Here is a 24,506-nt window from a genome sequence, read left to right as displayed (position 1 = left end):
CAAATTAACAAAATTAGAAATGAAAACAGAGATATTACAACAGAAACCAAGGAAATTCAAAAAATCATCAGGTCCTACTACAAAAACCTGTACTCAACACAACTGGAGAATCTGGAGGTTATGGACATTTTCTTAGACAGATACAAATTACCAAAATTAAACCAGGATCAAATAGACCATCTAAACAGACCCATAACCCCTAAGGAAATAGAAGGGGTCATAGAAAGGCTTCTGACCAAAAAAAGCACAGGACCAGATGGTTTCAGTGCAGAATTCTATCAGACCTTCAAAGAAGACCTAACACCAATACTCTTCAAACTTTTCCACCAAATAGAAACAGAAGGAACACTACCCAACTCCTTCTTCGAAGCCACTATTAAGCTGATACCAAAACCACACAAAGATCCAAATAAGAAAGAGAATTTCAGGCCAATTTCCCTTATGAATATTGATGCGAAAATACTAAATAAAATTCTTGCCCACCGGATCCAAGAACACATCAAAACGATCATCCACCATGATCAAGTAGGCGTCATCCCAGGGTTTCAGGGATGGTTCTATATAAGGAAATCCATAAATGCTATCCACTACATAAACAAACTCAAAGAAAAAAAAAACCACATGATCATTTCATTAGATGCTGAAAAAGCATTTGACAAAATTCAGCATCCTTTCATGCTAAAAGTCTTGGAAAGGACAGGAATTCAAGGCCCATATCTAAACATAGTAAAGGCAATATACAGCAAACCAGTAGCCAACATCAAACTAAATGGAGAGAAACATGAAGCAATCCCACTAAAATCAGGGACTAGACAAGGCTGCCCCCTCTCTTCATATCTTTTCAATATAGTTCTTGAAGTCCTAGCTAGAGCAATTAGACAACATAAGGAAGTCAAAGGGATACAAATTGGAAAGGAAGAAGTTAAACTATCACTATTTGCAGATGATATGATAGTATACTTAAGTGACCCTAAAAACTCTACTGGAGAACTCCTACAGCTGATAAACAACTTCAGCAAAGTGGCTGGCTACAAAATCAACGCAAGCAAATCAGTAACCTTTATATATTCAAAGGATAAGCAGACTGAGAAAGAAATTAGGGAAATGACTCCTTTCACAATAGCTACAAACAGCATAAAGTATCTTAGGGTGACTCTAACCAAACAAGTAAAGGACCTTTATGACAAGAACTTCAGATCTCTGAAGAAGGAAATCGAAGAAGATCTCAGAAAATGGAAAAATCTTCCATGCTTGTGGATTGGCAGGATTAATATAGTTAAAATGGCCATCTTGCCAAAGGCAATCTACAGATTCAATGCTATCCCCATAAAAATCCCAGCCCAGTTCTTCATAGAGCTAGAAAGAGCAATTCTCAAATTCATCTGGAATAACAAAAAACCCAGGATAGCTAAAACTATTCTCAACAGTAAAAGAACTTCAGGGGATTCAATATCCCAGACTTTAAACTTTACTACAGAGCAATAGTGATAAAAAACTGCATGGTATTGGTACAATGTCAGGCAAGCGGATCAATGGAATAGGATTGAAGACCCAGAAATGAACCCACACACCTATGGTCACTTGATCTTTGACAAAGGAGCTGAAAGCATCCAGTGAAAAAAGATAGTCTTTTCAACAAATGGTGCTGGTTCAATTGGAGGTCAGCATGCAGAAGAATGCGAATCGATCCATTTTTATCTCCTTGTACTAAGCTCAGCTCCAAATGGATCAAGGACCTCCACATAAAACCTGACACACTGAAACTATTAGAAAAGAAACTGGGGAAGACCCTTGAGGACATGCGCACAGGGGAAAAGTTCCTGAATAGAACACCAATAGCTTATGCTCTAAGATCAAGAATTGACAAATGGGACCTCATAAAACTACAAAGTTTCTGTAAGGCAAAGGACACTGTCAAAAGGACAAAACGTCAACCAACAGATTGGGAAAGGATCTTCACCAACCCTAAATCCGACAGAGGGCTAATATCTAATATATACAAAGAACTCAAGAAGGTAGAACCCAGAGAACCAAATAGCCCCATTAAAAAGTGGGGTACGGAGCTAAACAAAGAATTTTCACATGAAGAACTTGGGGGGCTGACAAACACCTTAAGAAATGTTCAACATCATTAATCATTAGGGAAATGCAAATCAAAACAACCCTGAGATTTCACCTTACACCAGTCAGAATGGCTAAGGTCAAAAACTCAGGAGACAGCAGGTGTTGGCGAGGATGTGGAGAAAGAGGAACACTCCTCCACTGCTGGTGGGATTGCAAGATGGTGCAACCACTTGGGAAATCAGTCTGGTGGTTCCTCAGAAAACTGGGCATGCATGACACTTCCTGAGGACCCTGTTATACCTCTCCTGGGCAGAGGATTCTTCAGCATGCAATAAGGACACATGTTCCACTATGTTCATAGCAGCCCTATTTGTAGTAGCCAGAAGCTGGAAAGAAACCAGGTGTCCTTCAACGGAGGAATGGATACAAAAAATGTGGTATATTTACACAATGGAGTACTATTCAGCCATTAGAAACAATGGATTCATGAAATTCTTAGACAAATGGATGGAGCTGGAGAACATCATACTAAATGAGGTAACCGAGTCTCAAAAGATCATTCATGGTATGCACTCACTGATAAGTGGATATTAGCCTAGAAACTTTGAATACCCAAGACATAATCCACATATTAAATGATGTCCAAAAAGAATGGAGGAGTGGCCCCTGGTTCTGGAAAGACTCAGTGCAAAAGTATAGGGGAATTCCAGAACAGGGAAGCGGGAAGGGGTAGATTGAGGAACAGGGGGAGGGAAGAGGGCTTATGGGATTTTCGGGGAGTGGGGACTCAGAAAAGGGAAAATCCTTTGAAATGTAAATAAAAAAATATATCAATAAAAAAAATTTTAAAAAAGATGTGGACAATATTATGTACTGGATTAAAAGACTCCTTTCTATTTGTATGGCATCCAGAATGCCCCTTCTTGCCTGAATTTCATTTTCTTCATTTGTTAAGATAGAACAAAAATAAGATTATAGATAAATGAACTACCATGTCTGCAGACTTTGAGATACAGAGTGGTACCCAACAAGTGGAGACTGAATTATTAGTTCAGGAAAGGGAATAGAATTCAATTAAAAAATATGAGTTTCTCTCATAATTTTTCTCTCCTACAAATTCCATGCCCTAAAAAGAAGATTGGTTCCTGAACCCCCGGCCAATCTGACCCTTTGAAGAGGGCAAAAAGCCAGATGTTAGTCAGAATATCAGGCACTCAGATCAAACAGATGATACCTCTGTTTGTGGTGCCACCTCACCTAGATGGTTCTAATGCCATGCATTCTGGGCCCACCCCAGAAAGTCTAAGCATATTTGTGATGGTCCCAGTGATCTCCATGTAAAAGCAACTATCAAGGAATTCCTATGTACATGGTTCATGTACCACTTTGGGAAGCACTAGAAAACATGCTGACAGGGACCTGAGATGCATGGGCATGCTTATAATCTGGCCAATATACTCACATAATTTCTCTAAAGTAAGAGCAAAAGCGAAAACATTAAAATAGCTATTTTAATTTAAAATATTAGTCAGAGTTGGAGAGCTATTTTATTTTATTTTTCAAGAACCATCTGACGCATAGAGTCTTGATATAAGCTACTAAATAAGGCACTAGAAAAGATATTGGACTGAAGTTTATGAAATTCAGAGAAAAATGTGTTCAAATGGGTAACGTCTTTTCATCATCTTATAGAGAAACTGCAGCCTCACTACAGTGAAGTCGTTTCTAGGATGTGCTGAAGTAATTATAGTCCAAATGGCTTGAATTCTAAATACATGATCTTTGGGTAGAATCCAGAGACCCTTACATAAATGGACAGTGTGTATCTGAGGAGATATGCTCTGCAACTACTCACTGTCTTAAACAAGCATCTAACCATCTCTAGATTGAGATCCATTATCGATGGAATGTCTGGACATTTGCTTTGTGTGGCTGCAGTGAGGGTTCCCCCATGATAGAAATGGGATTCAAGGTGAGGTTGCAAACTCCAAGCAGACTGGTCAGCTACCCAGATTGAGAAGAAATGGCTTTAGCACAGTGTTGAGATGTAACAAAACAGACTTTTTCTCCGATATAAGTAAATATTTAAGGGCATTTAAATGCTTGCTTGTAATGCTATATAATAAAGAAGAAACCTTGAACCCAATATTTTCCCATGGTAAGTATTAGCTATCAACTGTTCTTGCCATCTGAGAAATATCTTCATATAGACTCTATTAATTGCACGTGTATGAGGAAAGAATATTGTAATTCATGCCTATAAACATCACAAGCTGAAGAAGGAGATGTGAAGCTAATAGGGAAGTTCAGAAGTTCCTAATGAGTCAGGCCATGCACTGAGTTTTTCTGGGGCTGAGGGAATATAAAAGAAAAAATAATGAACCAGGGCTAGAGTGGGTTATATGGACATCTTGCTCACACATCCATTTCCTGTGAGACTCATCATTTGGATCATTAAGAAAACTCATGTTTGATGTTCCTCCAAATATTCAGGTTGCAAGGGGCATCCTAGTAACAGGCTCAAAGATTCTGCCTAAAGGCTATTCAGCTGCTAATCATCACTCATAAAAATATAGAAAGTAGAGTCCATATCATTTGGAAAGGGGATAGTGAGGCTGACAAAAGATAGGTGGCTAAGTCCTCGCTGGGCACACTAGCAAAATCTATTGATCAGTGAGAAGAACTGCAAAATGATGCTATAGGTAGACGAGTAGGTAGGGAACTTCATGTGAGTGTGCAGAGAAGCACTGCCGCCTTCAATATCTAGACCCCTCTGGGTCAGAGAGAACTTCTAAAAACTAGCCAAGTTCAGCTCCGTCTACTTGGAGCTGCAAGGATGAGGACCACAGCTGTGGTTCTTCCTGTGGCTGGACAGAGAATGAGGTAGGTTAGAGAGACAGTGAGAAGTACCGGGCACCACTAAAACCTCTTCTCATCCACTTAACTGGGAAATTGGTCTTGTTTCACATGATATTGGTTTGTCTAACACTAGTCCCCTCTCATTGGGATGGCTGCCATATTTGCCAACTAATTTGTCTTCCTTTATTCTAGAAACAGAACCATCTCAGAATTTATTTTATTTTGTTTTGGGGGGTTTGAGGTGTTGTTTGGTTTAAGAGTTGTTTTGTTTGTTTGTTTGTTTGTTTGTTTGTTTTTAGAAATTTACCTTTGGGATTAAGCCACAAGTGCAAGTAAGGCTTTCCCCATACTGAAATTTTAAACCCAATTCCAGTTTTTAAAATGCTTTACTATAAGAATAATACAAGATGTATGTCAGAAATGCGAACAGCACAGAGTAGCACAAAAAAGGGGGGAGGGGCATAAACTAAGCATAAGAAAGTTTCCCACCACAAGTTTCCTTTCCTAACAGTCCCATGGTCTGGAAGTAAGACTGCTAACAGCATTACTTAGACATTCTTCACATATAAACAAGTAGGTCAAATATTATGTATATGAAGATATTTGTTTCTGTATGCACATATATTTGTAAGTATAAATAATATATTATATGCAATATTCTATAATCAACATGCAATTATCATAACTAGTTAGCATAGTATATCCCATATTACATGAATTAAATTGTACATAAACTAATCTGTACAAACAAGAGCACATAATAAGCCTTGAGTAAACCCAAGGCATGACGATGATAAATACTTTGTGATGATCCTTTCCTTGATTTGCTTTATGACTTTGCCGACAACGTGCCTAGAAGAAATGGAGATGAGTTTTTCTGTGTGTGAGTTCGTATGATGACTTTAAGATTGCATTCTATTTTATTTCTTTCATGCAATATCTTTGGTAAATGGTTCCTGCTGCTTTTGCAGCTGTCACTTGTACTGGATGTTGTCCCATTCTATGGATACAATGCATTATGTGTGCTCCTAAGATGGTAGGTGCTTCTGCTTCTCTGAGCATCACTGCACAGCTATGGACTGGTTCATGTGTGTGCAGCTGGGATAGATATGACCAAACTCTCCCCAAAAACTTCAGGCCATCCTTCCTCTGTTGAAACCTCAGTTCTATATTACTGTGGTCCTGTTAGGTCGTATATACCACAAATTTGTTCTTCAGCCTGTCATTTGTATATTGCTTTATAAAGGTTTCTATTATGGAAAAGGTTTTATATTTTATGCGGTCAAATAATAAATTGCTTCTTGTGGCCTTTTATTTCATGCCTTACTTGGGGTCCAATTCATTAACCCAACTGTCCTGGTCAATATGCATAGTTGGTCTCAAATCTGGGATGGTCCTCCTCCTGCCTCAGCTGCACAGGTGCTGGGATTATAGATGTGAGTCACTACATCAGTCATTCCCTTTCTTTCTGAGTGACAGAAAGCTGGGGCCTCCCTGAATCTTTTGATTTCATCTCCCCGTTTGAAAATGCAGGTTCCATGAGAACTGGAGAGGGTCTCTTCCTCTTTCTCTCTACTTCCTGATTCTCTTATTGGCAGGTGCTGGGTAGTAGTAGACATTTGCTGATAACTACACACGCTAGGAATTTGTGCTGATAGTCCATCCACAGCTTTCAAATCCATACTTGACTATTTAGGGCTTTTTATTCTGAAGACTTCTATTTTGAATTTTTAACCGTATTCTACATTACAAGGTAACCCATCTCTAACCCCTTTCACTCATTAGATAGCTAACTGCCTCTTTCTGCTTATAGTTATTTTTCACAGAATTTAAAGGCCTCAGAAAACAAATTAAAGGTAGCCTGTCCTATCAAAACAGTAGGTATCATTTGTTCCTGGTTTGTAGCCCATTGCTTATAATAATGGCCTTTAAGGATGAAATCTGGCAGACTCTCATGCTGTCCCTGCCCTCAGTAAAACATCACCCAGTCCACAGATGAGTGGGACTGACAACTTTGGCTCCTTCCTCCCTTCCAATTTAATTAGAGAGAAGCTTGAAAGGGCAGACACCTTCTTCCAATATCCATGTGTCAGGTTGAGAATGTCTTATGCACTTTCTTCATTTCAACCATCGAAACCTCTGGTGGCCTTTTTTTCCCCCTCCCTTTGTTTTTATTTAAAAAAGAAGGAGAAGAAATATCCTCCATGCTATGCTTTTTAAATGAAGTGACTTGTCAAGTCAGAGACTGTAGCTGTAATCTGAAAGGCAGTAAATTTAGCGACCCTCACTTGCACTGACAACCTGTCCAGCACTTGAAACATAAATAGCAGTGGAGACAAATCACTGCTGTTTTCCTATTAGGCTTTGGCCCAATGGCCTCGCAGCCTTCCTTAGTGCCTTGGCCCAGCCTGGGCAATCAACTGCTTTTAAGAGCAAGCAGGAGCTCTCCTCTTTGCTCCCACTTGGCCTAGATGTGTGCTCCTGAGCTGCTTTGAGGCCCTTCCCAGACTGTGATCTATCTGCTTCATAGAAAGGTTAAAAATCCCATACTGAAGGGTGCCCAGAAGCAGATGCCTGGAACCCAAAATGAATGTGGCTAGATTATTCAGTCCCCAGTTCATACACTTTGGTATAAAATGAAGACACCAATTACCAGACCCCTTGTTGTTGCTACAGTAACCCCATGAGCCTTACCAAAGGCTGTCCAATTTATGTTAACTGGAAACACCACACAGACACCACCACTTCAGTGCATCCTTAAACATGTTCCTTGCTGCTCTGCTCCTCATCTCCGCCCCCACTTTCCATTGACTATGTATTGATGTGAAGCAAGAACAGTTCTCTGAATAGGCAATACGCTTGTTCCAGCAAAGGAGCTGGGATTTAGGGGTGAACTCAAATGAGCCATTTCAGCATCTGGACATGCAAAGGAAGAAAGGAGGGGCCAGAGAGTGTGGCTATGTTTTGCTTTGCTTTTAATTACATTTCAAAGGCTGTCTTAGGCAGCTACAGGACTCTGCCTCACTGAGCTTCCACAGTGCAGCTGCCCTGCTGGGTTTAACACACTCACTTACAAAATGCCAATTGATTTATGTGACTCTTGAAAACAGCTACTGCTGCTCTCATCTCTCTTGATATTTAATCCTCGGCCATGGCAGAATCGCTAATAACAGGTCGAGTATTACCCCTGCAGTTTTGATGACAATGGTAAAGGGATCTTGGTCGTTGCTGCCTCTGTCCAGCAATTCAAATCTTTGCTTCACCCTCCCTATTACAAAATAATCTTGTGAACAATCGGGATCTGCGGGAATTCTTACTTCTATTTTATTCCCAAAGGGTTCTTGTAGTGTATTTTTATTCTTTTTATTCAGTTTTAACTACTTGTTACTTCTGTCCTGCATTCTTAGCAATGAAGTGGGAGAAAGACAGTGAAATTGCTTTACAATATAATATTTGTATTAGTCCCATTTTCCACTGTTTTGGAGAACAAAATCCAAACAACATTTCAGTGCCTCTTGCCAACCCTCCCTGATTACATTAGGCTATAGTAAATAGCATCATGGGAACATATGTACAAAAGAGAGATGATCACACGATAAGAGACCAGGGAACTTGCTTTCTTATAACAATAGTCCTTACTAACTAACAAGAATTTTCTAAGAAATGTCTCCCATGGACAGTGACTCAATGGCCCAACAGCTAGCTACCACTAAACCTCATCTCTTTCTGGTTCCACTACCTAATGTCTACACACTGGAGACCAAGTTTCCAGCACAGGAAAGTCCCTTGAGGGACTTACTCGTACCACATAAAACCACAGATATAATTCATCAGACAGATGTGATGCAGACCCTTTGCCACTGGTTCTGTAAGACCCCCCAAAACCGAGGGTGCCCCAGCACCCCACGCCTCGGAAGGCGACACCCAAATCACTCTTGTGAAACAGTCTCAATGCAATAACATGAGGATTTCTTTATTCCAGAATTCTGGGTTCCACAGCCATACACCACGCAGGGGTAGAGGACTAAGGACCCTGTGCAACTGAAGTCAGGGGTATTTAAAGGGGAAAAATCATTAGACAAGGGTTGGAGGACACAATCCACAAGGCAAGGGGTAGAGGACAAAACATGCACGGAATGGGGAAGTACAGAATGAGGAAGTAAGGAAGGTTAGAGATTATCTGGAGCAAATGTCCTTGGGGCATTGTATAGTTAAACTTTGGAACTAGAACAGGGTGCTATCTTTCTTCAGCTGAAAGCAGAAAAACAAGTTACTCTGTGATGGGCTAGTTGTTAAGAGGTCTAAAAACATTGAGTTGGGGTCTCTCAGTTCCAGTTGCCATGGTTTGTGGAGTAAGCATTTAAATCCACATTCACTCAGAATCACACAGCAACCTGATATTTTTAAGCACCCACAGAAGATACTGCATAGGATGTCCCAAGAAGACCTGAGACCTACCAATACCAACAACATGAAGGCTAGAAAGCATCCCAGTCCACCATAAGCATCCTGCCTTTATTTCCCAAGTGACACCAACTACATTTATACTCAAGAACTTATTAGCTTCCACCAAACACAAGGCAGTTAGAATATATTTCTTCACATTTGAAAAAAAACCCAAGCAAGTCATAGTAAATACCTCAGGAGGTTAGGGTTAAAGCGTGTGTCCCAAATTCTTATTTTGTTCCCTTCTTGGGTGACATTTCCACTTTCTCTCTTTGGACCCAGACTTCACTTAAGAATTTTTCTCAGCATGGTACTGCAAGCAGCAGCCACTGTCAACTCAATAATGACTACGGTGACTTTTCCAATATCTTTGAAGAAACCATCCATCTATTTCATAAAATCATAGGAAGGTTTCTCAGAGTCCCAAGAAACTAACAGCAATAATAAGAGGGGTTTGGGAGTATGCAGTTGCCTACATGTATGGTGACTAAGGTGATGCCCAACACACTCAAAAACGCCAGGTGGGTAGCCTAAAATCTTAGCATTCAAAAGGTGGTCAGGGCATCCCCATAGCAAACTGGCCGCCTAGATTAGACAAATAAGCAAATTCTGAGTTCAAATTAGAGACCCTTCCTCGATATATAGAGAGTGATTGACAAAGACACCTAATGTCAGTCAAACTCTGGCTCCCACAAACACAAATATGCATACGTGCACAAATATACCCCCACACATGTGCAAAACATACATATACGCATGCACAGAAAGAGGAAAAAAATGACCCTGATAGGCAAAGGACTTTAGATAACTAGATTCTTATGAGATTTGTGAAATTTTATTCTTAGTAATCATGTTTCTCTGGAATAGAAAAAAACAGGAAAGAGGGAAGAAGGAAGAGAGCTAGAGAGGAAGGAATGGAGGGAGTGAAAAGGGAGGGAAAGGGAGGGAGGATTGAAAGAGAAAAGGAGGGAAACAGAGGGGGGGAGGGAAAGCTGGGGAAGGGAAGGGAAAGGAAGGGAAGGGAGGGGAGGGGAGAGCAGAGGGGAGGGGAAGGGAAGGGAAGGGAAGGGAAGGGAAGGGAAGGGAAGGGAAGGGAAGGGAAGGGAAGGAAGAAGAGGTCAGGTGAGAAGGACAGAACCCCCGCCTAGTGTAGGTTAAATTATCAGGTGGATGCTCAAATGATCAAATCAGGTTCCCTGCTGTCCTCCACACCTGTGAATGTCCTCTCATGAAGGTCCTCCTTTCTCTAGCATGTGCATCTCCATTTCAAACCGCTTCCTTTGTAGTTTGCCTGCTGCTTCTCATGCTTTTGCCCTTTGACCTCCAGAAAGCCCATTTGCCAAGAAACTCCCCTTGCCAATGTTAAGTCCATTGCTTGAGGCTTCCAGAGCTCCTTTGCTGAGTGATGTCATTTTCATGTGCCAGTGGTTTATAATACTAATAGGAGAACTTATAAAAATCCATGCATGAGGCCAAATTTTCACATGCCATTTTTCACAGTTACTGCTTTGTTTGCTTCTCTGTCAGTAAGGAGGGTAAGTGAAGTGTAAGAAGATGGCTGTGTGCTTCCCTCAATCGCTATAACAAAATTCCACTGCTTTACTAGCTCCCTTCTCCTCTGTACTCACCCTACTATTTTATACACTGGAGAAAGAAAGTCACTAGATTCGGGGAAACTATGAACTAAGCAAACTCTAGCTTCCCTCAGTAATGCAAAATGATAAAATAAAGAATTTTATGTTTAATTCTGTTCATGAGCTTCAAAATCCCTCAGATCTGGCTTAAGTATCAGCACTCTCTTACATTATGAACTTGGGTGACTTCTGATTCCACTCTAAACCTGTGTTCTACATCCTCAAGTGATATTAAGGAAACCATGACTTGATATAATATATTTTGACTATCACTGCTGACTATACTAGCCCATTCTTTTTTTTTAAGATTTATTTATTTTATTTATATGAGTACACTGTAGCTGTCTTCAGACACACACTAGAAGAGGGCATCAGATCCAATTCAGATGGTTGAGAGCCACCATGTGGTTGCTGGTAATTGATCTCAGAACCTCTGGAAGAACAGTCAGTGCCACTGAGCCATCTCTCCTGCCCCATATTTGCCCATTCTTAAGCAAATATTAAATAGTAGCTCATTCAACAACTGTACTTATATCTGGGTTCAATGAGCACTTTAGGGGGAGAGTTTGAAATAAAGAACTGAACAGAGAAAGATGGATAGCAGCAAGTGAAGTGAGGCTTTATTAGGGAAGGATGCACTTCCAAAGGAGGAAGGGGGCCTGAGCAGAAAAAAGAGGGGATTGGCAATCCTTTAGTGCCTGCTACACAAGGACAGAACTCTGTGTTACATAACATGGGCTTTGGGCTAATATCTCCTGATTCTTGTATATGCTGTATCTGTTATATATAGTTCCACCTACCACTTTAGGTATTCTATGTTTCATTAACATCTTTGTTTTAAGATTTATTTTATTTTGAAGTTGTAAATGTGTGTGTGTTTGTGTCTGTTTGTGTGTGTGTATGTGTTTGTGTGTGTGTGTGTGTGTGTGTGTGTGTGTGTGTGTGTGTGCTTAAACTTACAAATAGATGCAACTGCTCACAAAGGCCCATAAAGACTGTTGACCTGTCCAGTTATAACTAGTAACTGAATGTAGGTCCTCTGTAAAAAGCATCAAATACTCTTAACCACAGAACCATCCCTCCCATTTCCAAATGTCAGTTGTTTCTTTTTTCTTTTTGGTTGTTCTGGAGACTGAATGTAAGGCGTTACACATGCCAGAGAAGTGCTCTACCACTCACATTCATCCTAAGGATTCCCCAGAATATTAAATCTCCATCGAAGGATGTGCTATTCGGTATTATAATTTCAGGGCATCTTCAAACTCTTTAGAATGCCTCTGCATCTGTGCCAGTGGCTCCAGTCAGTTCCAGGCTCAGCTCGGGGCTTTCTAGTTTCCTCTTTGCTAACAAGGGATTCTCATATGCCAGTTGTGCAGTAAGGTCTTCTGGATCTCACTGCCTGAAACTCCTGCCTCAGATCTGAACTATTTCATGAACTTTCAATAGATTCCAACATTTTACTGGACTCCAACAGGTACATCAGGCAACATCAGCTATTCCTATGGTGTATAAAGCGCAATGTAGAGTATACAATATAACCATAGCAATTTTCAATACAAATCCTATGGTGAGCTAAATATAGATGGTCTTGATTTTACTCTAACACGAAGTACCAATGCCAGTAGAATAGTGTGCAAACAGTAAAGAATTTCAATACCCAGGGCTGGAAAGGATGTGTGGATGGTGGCCCCAACTAAGATGCTGAGCTTAAACAATATCAGCAAGCTGATATTGTGTGTGAGAACAAAAATGCAAAAAGAAATGAATTTGATCTCTGTGGATGTCAGAGAAAATAATTCCAGAGCATTTTTATTTTGCCCAAGTTCATTCATTGAGACAAAGCCAACAGAAACTCTCCCCTGGGTTTGCACTTGTCGCTGCTTTCTGACTGCACTGTTGGGGGCTGCAGAAGGCAAGAAGCCAGTTTACATATTCCACACCCTGTTGTGTTTTACCATTCAAATAAGGAGCATCGTCTATAGGAGCAACCCACTCCTTCCTGTCCACGAACTTCAAACATCTTAATAGTCACACATTCTTCAGAAAGCTCACCCTTCTTCCTTCTCTTTGTCAACCACTTCCTTGAAATCATCTTTAATGTATCCAGCCCCCCCTGTTTCCTGCAAGGCATCCCCCTGTTCCTATTCTCTCAAGATGGCTGTTCCTTTCAGTCACCCACAACTCCCTTCCCAAACTGACAGGAGGGGATGAGAAGTGGTTTCCACCTTAGGATAGCAGCATTGTAAATACCACAGGCTCTCTCTGTGGTATAGGAAGCTGAGAAACAAAAGACTTGAAAGGATCCAAAGAGAAGCACACTAGGGATATAAGCAAAACCTGATGCAGGCATCCTGTGGATTTATTATATCCTTTCTCTCCTCCCTTCCTGAACATTTTAAATGGAATGTGCTGCATAGAAATGTAGAGAAGAAGCAAAACCAGGAATATATTATCATGTCCTCAAGAATAAAAAAAAAAGGAAAAAAACAAAGGAAAAAGGGGGGTATAGTAAAGGAACTGTAAGAACAGATACTTGAACAGATACTTGTTATAGCCTTTGAAGGCCACCCAGGAAACTTCAAAAGGCATCATTGATTTGTGATGTCTTCTCCTTTTGTGTGTGAGTAACTTCATAGCTTGTCTCTGTGGTCTTTATTCTCATCTCCAAAAGCAGACTCATAAAACACACACATGCACATCCCCTGCAAGATAGATTTCATTCTTAGCTTTTCATGTTTGCATTTATTCCCTAATGTGTTTACAACCACGTGTATATATAAATAGTCAAATTCAGTAAGTAAAGGGGATGGGGCCTTTTCAAACACATCTTCCCCTTTTGGAAAGATAGATCTAAGTCCTTTAAGAATCCTCTCAGAACACAGAAAGAAACGACTTGTCTATTTCTAAACAGACAGCAATCCTTTGAGTTCTGCCTTGTTAGGCCCACAAATACTAAACATCATCAAGTTTCATGAATTGCCCTTCTTGAATCTCAAGTAAAGTAAAAGAATTACAGATCTCATAATGAGTAATAAGGTAGAAGGCCTTTAAAATATATTGTTTTATATGGAACAGAGGGTAGATTGTCATATCCTGGTGGGGGATAAGAATAGTCTACTGTATTTCCTGGATAAATATTAGAGGGCCAATAGATTTTTCTTTTTCTTTTTTTTTTTTTTTGTTTTTTTTTTATTCAATATAATTTATTTACATTTCAAATGATTTCCCCTTTTCTAGCCCCCCACTCCCTGAAAGTCCCGTAAGCCCCCAGATTTTTCTAGTAGTAGTTGATTTACTAATCTTCTGCTCTCTCTCTCTCTCTCTCTCTCTCTCTCTCTCTGTATGTGTGTGTGTGCACATCTATGTCTCTGTATCTATGTGTGTGTAACACATACACACTCACACACACAGAAAGAGAGAGGGGGGGAAGAGGAAGCAAGGAAAAGGAAGAGGGAGAGGAACAAAGGAAAAGGGTAAGAGGTCCAAAGAAGTTTATCTAGCTGCAAATGGCTCCTGACCTACAGGGACTAGCTGACTTTGTAAGCTCAATTTCACCAAAGCACAACACCTGGTCCACTCTATGCGTGTTATTTCTAGCTGCTTTGCCTCCACACTGTGGAACACCAAAGAGAATGCTTCCCTCTTGCAGTTAGGCCTGGGTTCCTCTTTCTGACTCACCAAGACATACTAATGGAATTAGTAAGGCACAACTTGAATACACAGAGATGAAAGAGGGTCGTGGTAATTGAGTGCAAGAGTTTGAAAGGTAGAGACACTGAAGAAGACAGGGAGTTATTTGGCTTCTAGCTGAATTATTGCCAGAAGATTACACTAAGCAAAGGGTAATTTAAACTAAACGCCAGACAGCAGAATAAACGTAACATTCATCAGAGTGAGAAAAGTGGTTGAGATGTTTAAAATACAAAAAGATTGAAATTTACATTTTAAGCAAAATGTATATAAGGGTAGACAATAACAGATTGGAATAAGAGAAAAATCTAAATTGTCGTTTGCAAGTCCTCCAGACAACTTAAATGGCAGGTTATGGGTCACTTTCTGTCCTAAGAAGTTTTTGAAAGGACAGAGTATGGTGATGGAATCCTTGAGTGGGCAACTACTAGACATGTGATGGAGGGAACGCGTGCCTCCACAGCGAGTAAAAGGAAAAAGCACAGGAGATCCTGAGGGCACTTCAGCATTTTCTGGTTCCCAATTCATGTGGTTTATTGCACGCTTTAAAACTATCGCAGCTGCTGAGACACAAAGGAAAAACATCTTGTCAAACCTGTTTCTTTTGGAGCTCAGCTCGTGACCCAAGTACTGATTCCACACAGCATTTACATCCTTAGGACATATCAAGCAATGCCCCTGTCCAGCCTTTGACAGCAGTAGATTTTGAACACTAGCTCCCCCAGCACACTGGTACTCTATTAGGACCATTAAAGAAGAATGGATCTTTTACGATGACTTGCATGCATGGCTCCGTTCTCTTAAGCTGTATGAGGTGTTGTAACTACCTCTAATACCTGTTTGTGTTGCTTAACTCTGTTCAGCTGTGTCCCAGCCCATCAGGACTGCTATAATGAAAACCTATAGGTGGCTTACAAACAACAGGAACTTATGAATACAGTTCTGGAGGATGGGAAGTCCAAGATCAAAGTATCTGCATGCATATTGTCTGGTGAGGCCTCATTTCCTGGTTCATAGAAAGGCTTTCTCTGTTGTGTCCTTATGAGGGGCCCATTCTCATGCTGCTCTCATCCCCCCAAGGCTTTAGGCTTCCAGCTTGCATTACATTGTAGATTAAGTCTCAGCACTCAAATTATGGAAGAGCCAGATATTAAATCTGTACCAAGCTACCAGAGTAAACATTTACCAACTTCCTAATCAATGGCAAAGCTCATGCAAGTTCATGGAGGATGCTATGGGTATAAAACAACCCAGGAGGCTTACAGTCTGGAATATTGGATTTGCACGCCACAGAAGTCCTCGTGCTTCCTAAGCTATCACTCTGAACTAATGAGAAATTCTTGACTGAAGTAGTAGAAATACTGCCTTACAGGTAAGCCCTCTTGTGGGCTTAGGCAAAAATATTATAGCAAGAATGTCAGAAATGCCTGAGTTTCAACTAGAGGATCTAGAAGAAAAGAAAAGAATAATAACAAGGTGTAAACAGAGGTCTTATCCAGTGGTGTAAATGATTTTCAGGCCGGTTGGATGAGGGAAACTCATATACTTTATCCTAGCAGGACTTCTCCACCCTAAGGGGACGCTAGCCCAGTGCTGAATTCTGGAACTAGAGGTAGCACTAGAGTAGAGGAGGCTATCATGGGAGAAGGAGAAAGAATATCTGCTTCCCTCACGTGTATTATCATGACAGGAAAACCCTCCTTCCTTTCTCAGGTAGTATTGGGGAAGTTCTTCTACAATCATGAGGCTGAAAGTTTATATGATGGAGACCTGCTTTATTGGCTACTTGTAGGGGGCGTGGTAAGGAGTATAGGGTGAGATTAATTAACATGTGCATTGGTGTGTATTCCCGAACCCCAAATCCAATAAATATGGCTTTATTTATAGTTTTGTTCTCAAACTAGTAAAGTCTGAGGGAATACTGCAGAAAGTATCTTTCTCCCACAACAGGCTTATTTCTTTAAAAAAAAAAAAAGAATATGGGGAGGGATCTGTGTCTGCTCCCCCCATTTCTAGATATGTTGTAGGAATTGAAAAGCATGCAGTGTTTCAACCATCCTCAAGCCTGTATTCATTCTTTCTCCTACTGAAAATTCTATATTCACATGAAGTGTTGCCGTTACGAAAGAGGGCAGGTAGAAAAATCTTAAAATTCTCGTACTTGTCTTTAACACTTCTTGCTATAATCTATCATTACTCTTAAAGCCAAAAAAGTGACCTTTCACATTTTCTACATACTTTTCTTCCTTCATCTGGAGCATTAAAGATCTTGTCTGTTTACATTCTTAAAGATGGGGAAAAGAAAGCTTAGCTGGAAATTGACCTATTTGGAAATAATATTCTGAAATGTATCTTAGTGTGCAGCACTTTCGGGGCAAACATATGCTATCCGGAATACACTAAATCCAAAGCAAATAATTGTATTATTATTATTCCTTATTTTCTCAAAGCCAGTCATCTTGGCTGTTGGCAGAGTTTAGAAGTTTCTGGGGTTCCAAACAGTTGTGTGATAAAATGTTATCAAAGAGGTCCTGTGTTCTTCTGGGAGTCTAGTTAACAGGCTTGGTTGACATATCAAGACAATGAATTCCTGTCCATGCTGGCTGGATGTTATGTTGATTTGGTCGTTTGGGGATTTTTAGGAAAGGAACAGCTTGTGGCATTTGAGAGGAGCCATTAATTGGTACCATTTAGTGTAGCATGACAAGGAGCAAGATTCCATCATGGGGCATGGCTGTGTCAATATCCTTCCCAGCTGCTCCGTGCTAATCCAATGGGCAGTGGAGTTGTGAATTCGGTCATGTGAGGGGCATAGGATTTCACTAAAGTTAAAATCCATGGACCTTTCTATCTACGCTGTAGCTAAGTCCCTTCTGTTGCCCAACCTCCTTGTCCACCATCTCTTTCCCCCTTTAAAGTCCCCTCACTATGTTTCCTTTCAATCTATTAAGGAAAAAAAAAACTGTTCATTTAATCTCGGTTAGGTTCCTTGTGAGAGTGTAAAAGATTTCCTGTGTAGTTTTCCTTTATGAAAACAAAACATTCGATTTTGTGGATTATTTCAAAATGGAGCCTTCCTGTCCCTAACGCCAACTATTATCATGGTGTAGCTTCTTATGCCTAGACTTGGTGTCTCAGTCAAAGACACCGTTAGCCACACATCCTCATGCACCTACCCATGGCTTGAAAGCCTGGATGGTTATCCACACAAGGATTAGGACAGGGTTTATTTTTAAGTATTTAAAAGTATTTATTTTAAGTATTTAGATCTATTTTCCTTTATGTGTGCGTGAGTGTATGCATGTATGTATGTATGTGTGTGGAACATATGTGTAAGTGCCTGTAAAAGCCAGATGAGGGTATCAGGTTCCTTACACCTGGAATCACAGGTGGTTGTGAGCTGCCTGAAGTACTATAAACTGAACTCGAGGTCTACAGAAGACCAGGAAGCTCTCTTTACCACTGAGCCATCTTTCTAGTCCCAGCACATTTTTGTGATTAACAAGCTTCTCTAGCGAGCAATCCACTCTTTCTACCAGCTCCTTTGGCATAGGAGGATAACTAGTAAAGGTGATTGCCAGTGAGTGCATCATGCAGATCCCTGGCACTTCTGCCAACTCCTGCCCCTACTTTGTTCCAAATACTTAACAAATGACTGACAGATAGAAATGCTTGAGCGCTCTAGTCTCTTGTCTTCTTGTTATTGGGTGTTGAATGGGATATGTGCTGTCCCTGGAGTCTCCAGAAGACCAAGTCAGCACTGTTTCTGGAGATTTAGCCTGGCGTCCTAACATTGGCTTCTTCCCCTCCCAGCTGCCATTTCCCCACTCCTCTACCTGTTCTCCCTCAAAACACTTCCCACTTAATCACATTCACAAGAAACTTTATCTTGGCATTCTGTATCTGCAGATTCTGACCTCGGACAAAGCACGTTGTCAAATTAATGAAAAGCCTTGTTGATTTATTGCTTTTAAAAGGAAAAAAAATAAAAGTGAAAAGTAATCAGCTGCGTATTTTAGACTTATAAAAATAACCATGCAATTCTCTGTTTTCTTCAGGACGAGAATTTGAAGGAGAAGAAGAATATCTGGAGATCCTAGGCATCACCAGGGAACAGTCAGGCAAATACGAGTGCAAAGCTGCCAACGAGGTCTCCTCGGCGGATGTCAAACAAGTCAAGGTCACTGTGAACTGTGAGTACAGGAGCAGCAGGTGTTCTGTGCCCAGGGCACACCTCCACCCACAGTGAGCTCTGCAGATTCCATTAGCGAAAGCTCATAGCATTTCAAGCAGATGTTCCTCTGGTCAGGGATGCACATTTATACATTGGACACTTCCAAGGGTGAGACTTGGCCTTTGAATTTGATAAATCAACTCTTCTGATTCTATATATAACCAGTAATGCATTTCACAATAGCCCCTGTCTTTGACTTCAGACTGTGGAGTTAAGAAAACATGATGAGACACCACTTGAGTTTCTGGCAGACACTGTTGTAGAGCCTGTGGACAGCAAGGTTATATTACTTTGGGAAAAGCAACAATCTGTATCTACTTTAGCTGGAATTTTTATCTTAATGTATTGTCTTTCAGAAGTGAATAGCCCCGAGATTATATTTTATCCTTCACTATTTAACTAATTGGCCTTGGGACCAGAGTCAAGCCCATTTGGTCAGATACAGTGTGTCCCTGATGGCTAGAGGGGAATGTCTGATAAGTTCATTTTGGTTATCTATTTCTCCTAAAGCCTGGGCATTAGAAATGAAGATTTCACTAAGATGCATAGGTAAGTGAGCATACTTTGAACTTGTCAGATGAAAGGCTCCTTAGATGTAGTTCAAAGTGGGAGGAGGGAGGAAGAGGGGATCTATAGGATGTGTGTCACCCAGCAAAGGAATAGGAAATTTGTTTATCCTACTCAATTAAAAGTGACTTTCTATAGCATTCAAATTCAAGATTCTTTGCCACATAATTGTGCCTAAGGACATGAAAGGACAAAGATATCCTGACACCTCTCTCTCTCTCTCTCTCTCTCTCTCTCTCTCTCTCTCTCTCTCTCTCTGTGTGTGTGTGTGTGTGTGTCTCTCTCTCTCTCTCCCACCCTCCCTCCCTCCTCCTCTACTCTCCTCTGTGCATGTACATGTATATGTATATATATATATATATATATATATTATCACACTCATACACATATACCCATTTATGCACACAAGACACACACACACAATCACACATGGCACAAATAATTTAGCCCACATCTGAAAGTATATTTGAGGCCATGATGAGCTACATTTTGCCTTCCTGAATCTTTCTTGCCAGAGTCAGTATAAATGCACTCTAGTCTTCTAACAACCCTGACACTGTAAATACAATAAAGTCTAATTTAAAACTATAGAAACTGAAGTGTGATTTTAGGAAATCGCCTATCCAAAGCAACACAAAAAGCAAAGGTAAAAGAGCAGGGTTCAGCCTCAGGTCTATTTGACTCTAAAGCCCAAACCGCCCAAGGAAAGAGAGGAAAGAGGAGAAATTTCAATTATTTGTAATGCTGGACATAGCTTCCTATTAGGGATTTAAGCATGCTATTAGTCTCACCATAATCCGATGAGATAAGCATCAATATTCTTGCTTTAGAATTTTGGAACGGAGCTTATTTAAGGTGGCTTAGCCTCTGCTGGAATGCCCTCATCCCCAGTGCCCAGCTCTAGCCAGCCTTATAGCTTTCTGAAATGGGCAGTGAAGACTCTACTGTGTACCTTGGGGAAACCAATAGACACGGCACTGAACTCCATGTTTATGATCTTATTTCTAAGAGCAAGGGGTTGCATTTGATGAGCTGTGAAGTGCTTTTATCCCTGACTGTCTCCATTTTTTTTTTTTTTTTTTTTTTTAGTAATAGAGTTTTGAAATGCCAGTATTACTATTCTTTTGCAGTACTGGGTGTGTTTCAAAGATGCATTAATGATCTCAATGTTATAAAATGCTTTAGGTCCTTTTTTCACATGAAAGGCAATTTCTCTGGGTGTTTATATAAGTTTGTAATTAGCTTAGTTAACTCCTTTTATGCACAGAGAGCCATGCTATCCTCCACCACCTCTTCTCTGACTTTTAGAGTCAAGATTTCATTTTCTCTTAATTGACCTTCAACTTAATTAGGTTTCTGAAAGTCCAATCATGTAGTAAATAGAAAATATTTATGCTTCCATTGTATGAAACATCAAAGTGGTCTGGATTGGAGATGGTTTCCGAGATCAAAGCTAGTCGCCTGGGTCCTGTTATTATTGAAGCAATTAGTCTGACATTGCTCCCTCTTCACTGTCCCCAAAGTATAATTTAAAACAGGAAAAAATACTGATAATTTTCAGGAAAACTTTTATGAAAATATGAGCTTTTGTCAGTAATGAGCGAATCACTGAATGTGGACAGAGTCCACTGATTCTCAAAAATTATCTCGGAAGAATTCAATTAGATACCCAATGTGCTCCAACCAAGAGGAACAAGAATATGCTTGGCCCCACAAAAATAGTCCGTAAGTGTTAACTGAAGGTAAAGATAGAAAACTCAAAATGAAACTCTATCTTAACATTTACCCAAACTCTATAAATAAATATGCTGGCTACAAATCAGGAAAAAAATTCTAATTTCAAATTCCTCTGGAATCACCTTTTTAATCCAAACCTCATAAAGTACATGTATATAAAATCAGTCCTCACATCAAAAATTATGTTCTGATAAACCATGGTACCCAAACATAGTTGCATTATGTAAATAGATGCAGTCTCCGGCATGTTCTCACCTACAGAAAGACAGCCAGGATCTCTTTTTTCACTTCATCTGAACCTGCTTTCTTTTCTTTAACTTGAGTTCTATTCCATTTCAAACAGAGGCTTCAGTATTAGGTCAGGCAAGCAGGATGGCTAAGAAAACTACTGATGGGAAAGATTATCATAATGAACATACCCTGGGTACGGCTAAAAGAAGCAATCTCAGCACTTAGACCTTTCCCACTGCTGCTCATTGATTCATTTACTCGTTCGCCAACAGATGTTTGTCACAGGACACATAGAGGCTAGCACAGTAAGGAAGGGAGACATAACAGTTCACCCATTGAGCTCACAGCAGATTCTGTAGCCTCTCCTCTTTATTTCTCTTAGATAACCTGTTTCTGTGATAGGTCTATATCCTTGCACATAGCCATTTTATAGGCAAAGTCTATTTCTGAAGTGGTAGGAGGTTCGGGCACATATAGAAAACTAAATCTTTGCCTCAAAATCTTTGTCATTGAATAAATTTGGTGAAAATTATGGAATGTGCAAGACTTTTGACTTTCTGTGTCTTATGAAGGAACAGATTATATCAACCACAGAAATACACTATCCTGGCTCTACGCTCTGAATTGCACCTTCCATTATGCATTAATGAGTCTCTAGGATAGTATCTACCACAGAGCAAATGTTCAATAGATGTACATAGAGTGGACTTCTTTACTGTTCATGAGGAAATTCCTAAACGCTGCTCCTAGATCTCATTATCCCCATCGCCACAACTGACATACTAATATGCTAACTGCTCCAACTTTTGCCTACACATAGGTCTCTCCTTCTCTCTGTCTCTCTGTCTCTGTCTCTCTGTCTCTCTGTCTCTGTCTCTCTCTGTCTCTCTGTCTCTGTTTCTCTCTCTGTCTCTCTTTCTCTCTCTCTCTCTCTCTCTCTCTGACAGCCTTTGCAATTTTTCCTCTCCTTTTCACCCTTTCACCCAACTCTGCATCTAGAACTAAATGGTTCACCCTATACAAATGGTAAGGGACCAGTGACATGGGCATTTCCGAAGTTTTTCCGTGTGTGTTAGTTTAGAAAAAGCAGAGGTTACTGAAGAGTATGCACCACCTGTTGAGTACACACATGTGTGGGGATACCTACAATGGCCAAGAGCAGGCATGGAATCCCCTCGGTCTGGAATTATTAACAGTTGTAAGCTGCCAGGTAGCTAGTGAGAGCTGAAAGAGTCTCTAGAACAAAACAGGCATATATAACCTCTTGGCACACTTTCCAGAACCTAAGTATGTAATTTAACTAGACTTTTCAGCACTTTGGGTCAAAAGTCACCTGACAAGCAAATTTAGGGAAATGATGTTTCAATGTACTCAATGTAGAGTGAGACCTCAACTTATTCATGGTAACGCCTATCCAGTGCTGGCCTTATATTTTCTAAATAACATTTTCACTTATATTTTGAGAATTTCATAGAATATAGCTAATCATAGCTATTCACCTCTCTCAGATTCTTCCAGATCTTCCACCACCATCCTAACCCCCAACTGGGTCTCTAATTTCATACTCTCTTTACCCCCTCTTGCTTATATACACAGAATGTAAATATTGTCTGACCCAAAGTCAAAGAACTTATAAATGGCAGACTTCAGACTCGTAGATCTAACTCAAATTTCTCTCCACCCACACCCAAGAAAGCAATAGTGGCAAAAGCAATTGATGTAGCTAATTTAGATTCTGAAAGTGGTCTTTATACCTGATTTCATACAATATTTTCTTTACACTTGTATATAAGATCCGTATGTGTCATTGTCTGTATTCATAGGCAAGAGGCTAAGACAGATGTCTATGGCAACAGTAGAGGCACAGGATAAATTCAGGCCAGAATCCTCATATTCCTAATTTAGAAATAAACCCATTCGTATTTTGTATATTTGAATATGTCACTATGGGTTCTGCCATGTTTTCAGCACTCTGTAAACATTTACAGAATTCTGCAATATTTGTTTTTCAAGTTCCCTTAAATTATACTTTATTTCCTTATTAAGAGTCTATTCCTAGGGCTGGAGAGATGGCTCAGTGTTTAAGGATACTTATTGTTCTTATACAGAATCCCAGTTTGGTTCCCAGTATTCCCATAGCCATGGAGCTTACAGCCATCATTACTCCAGTTCCAGTGGATCTGATGCCCTCTTCTGACCTCCCTGAACTCTAAGGGTACTGGGCTTTGTGCAAGTGGTACACAGATATATATGTGAGCAAGTACTTCATACACACAAAATAAATAAAATGAAAGAACTTATTCAAATAAACAAAGCAGTTCAGAGAGGTTCAGAACATGATCAACATGGATCTAAATCCATATTTCAGCAAACACTGCTCAGATGTATTTGAACAAGTTACTAACCCTCTGCAAATTTCCCTTCTTGTTCTCCAAATAACACTACTAATGCATAACTATTAGGGCTGTCATTTGGACAAATAAGGATGTCTGATATCTGAAAAAGTGCTAATAGGTGTCTACTGTGTTGTAAATCATATCTTTTATTCAAATTTTTATGATTTTTGCTGTCTTTCCCAATACTAGGCAGATTAAATGAATGAGAGTTTTGGTGTAAGCCACTCTTAATACTTATTATCATCATTCTGATTAAAAGAATTTTGTTATCAGTGATATATGAATAAGAAAGCCCTGATTAATGTTTTCAGTAATTCTGAAGTAAAAAAAAAAAACTGGAATAATCATTTGACAATTGTATGTAAGTTCTTCCAACATCATGTAAAGAATGACAGCAAATCTCTTTATGCAGCATTTGTAAAAACCACATTTTTATTATAACCATATTTTAAATGGGCACACCTATTATTTTAACTCTACAAAGCTTACTGCAATATAATTTATAATTATTTTTCTTAGCCTTAGCTACACAGAATTCATTCCAAATGAACTTTGAAATGTCCATTCACAAAAGCCATGGAAGACCTGGACTATGATGTCACTTGAAAAATAAGAGGAGCAATGAACTTTTGTGCTCCTTATTAGTGG

The 24,506-nt window shown here is 39.9% G+C and overlaps 1 protein-coding gene across 1 annotated transcript in view; it reads left to right on the top strand.

The window, feature by feature from the left end:
• Nucleotides 1-24,506, top strand: part of Lsamp (limbic system associated membrane protein) — a 638,950-nt gene that overhangs the window by 577,504 nt on the left and 36,940 nt on the right. Inside the window, exon 4 of the mRNA XM_052158414.1 lies at nt 18,752-18,886. Coding sequence (XP_052014374.1) covers nt 18,752-18,886 — 135 coding nt within the window. The remainder of the gene's footprint in view (nt 1-18,751; nt 18,887-24,506) is intronic.

The sequence above is a fragment of the Apodemus sylvaticus genome, chromosome 15, assembly GCF_947179515.1.
Source record: "Apodemus sylvaticus chromosome 15, mApoSyl1.1, whole genome shotgun sequence".
NCBI classification, from domain to species: Eukaryota; Metazoa; Chordata; class Mammalia; order Rodentia; family Muridae; genus Apodemus; species Apodemus sylvaticus.
This window is presented reverse-complemented; position numbering and strand designations above follow the sequence as displayed.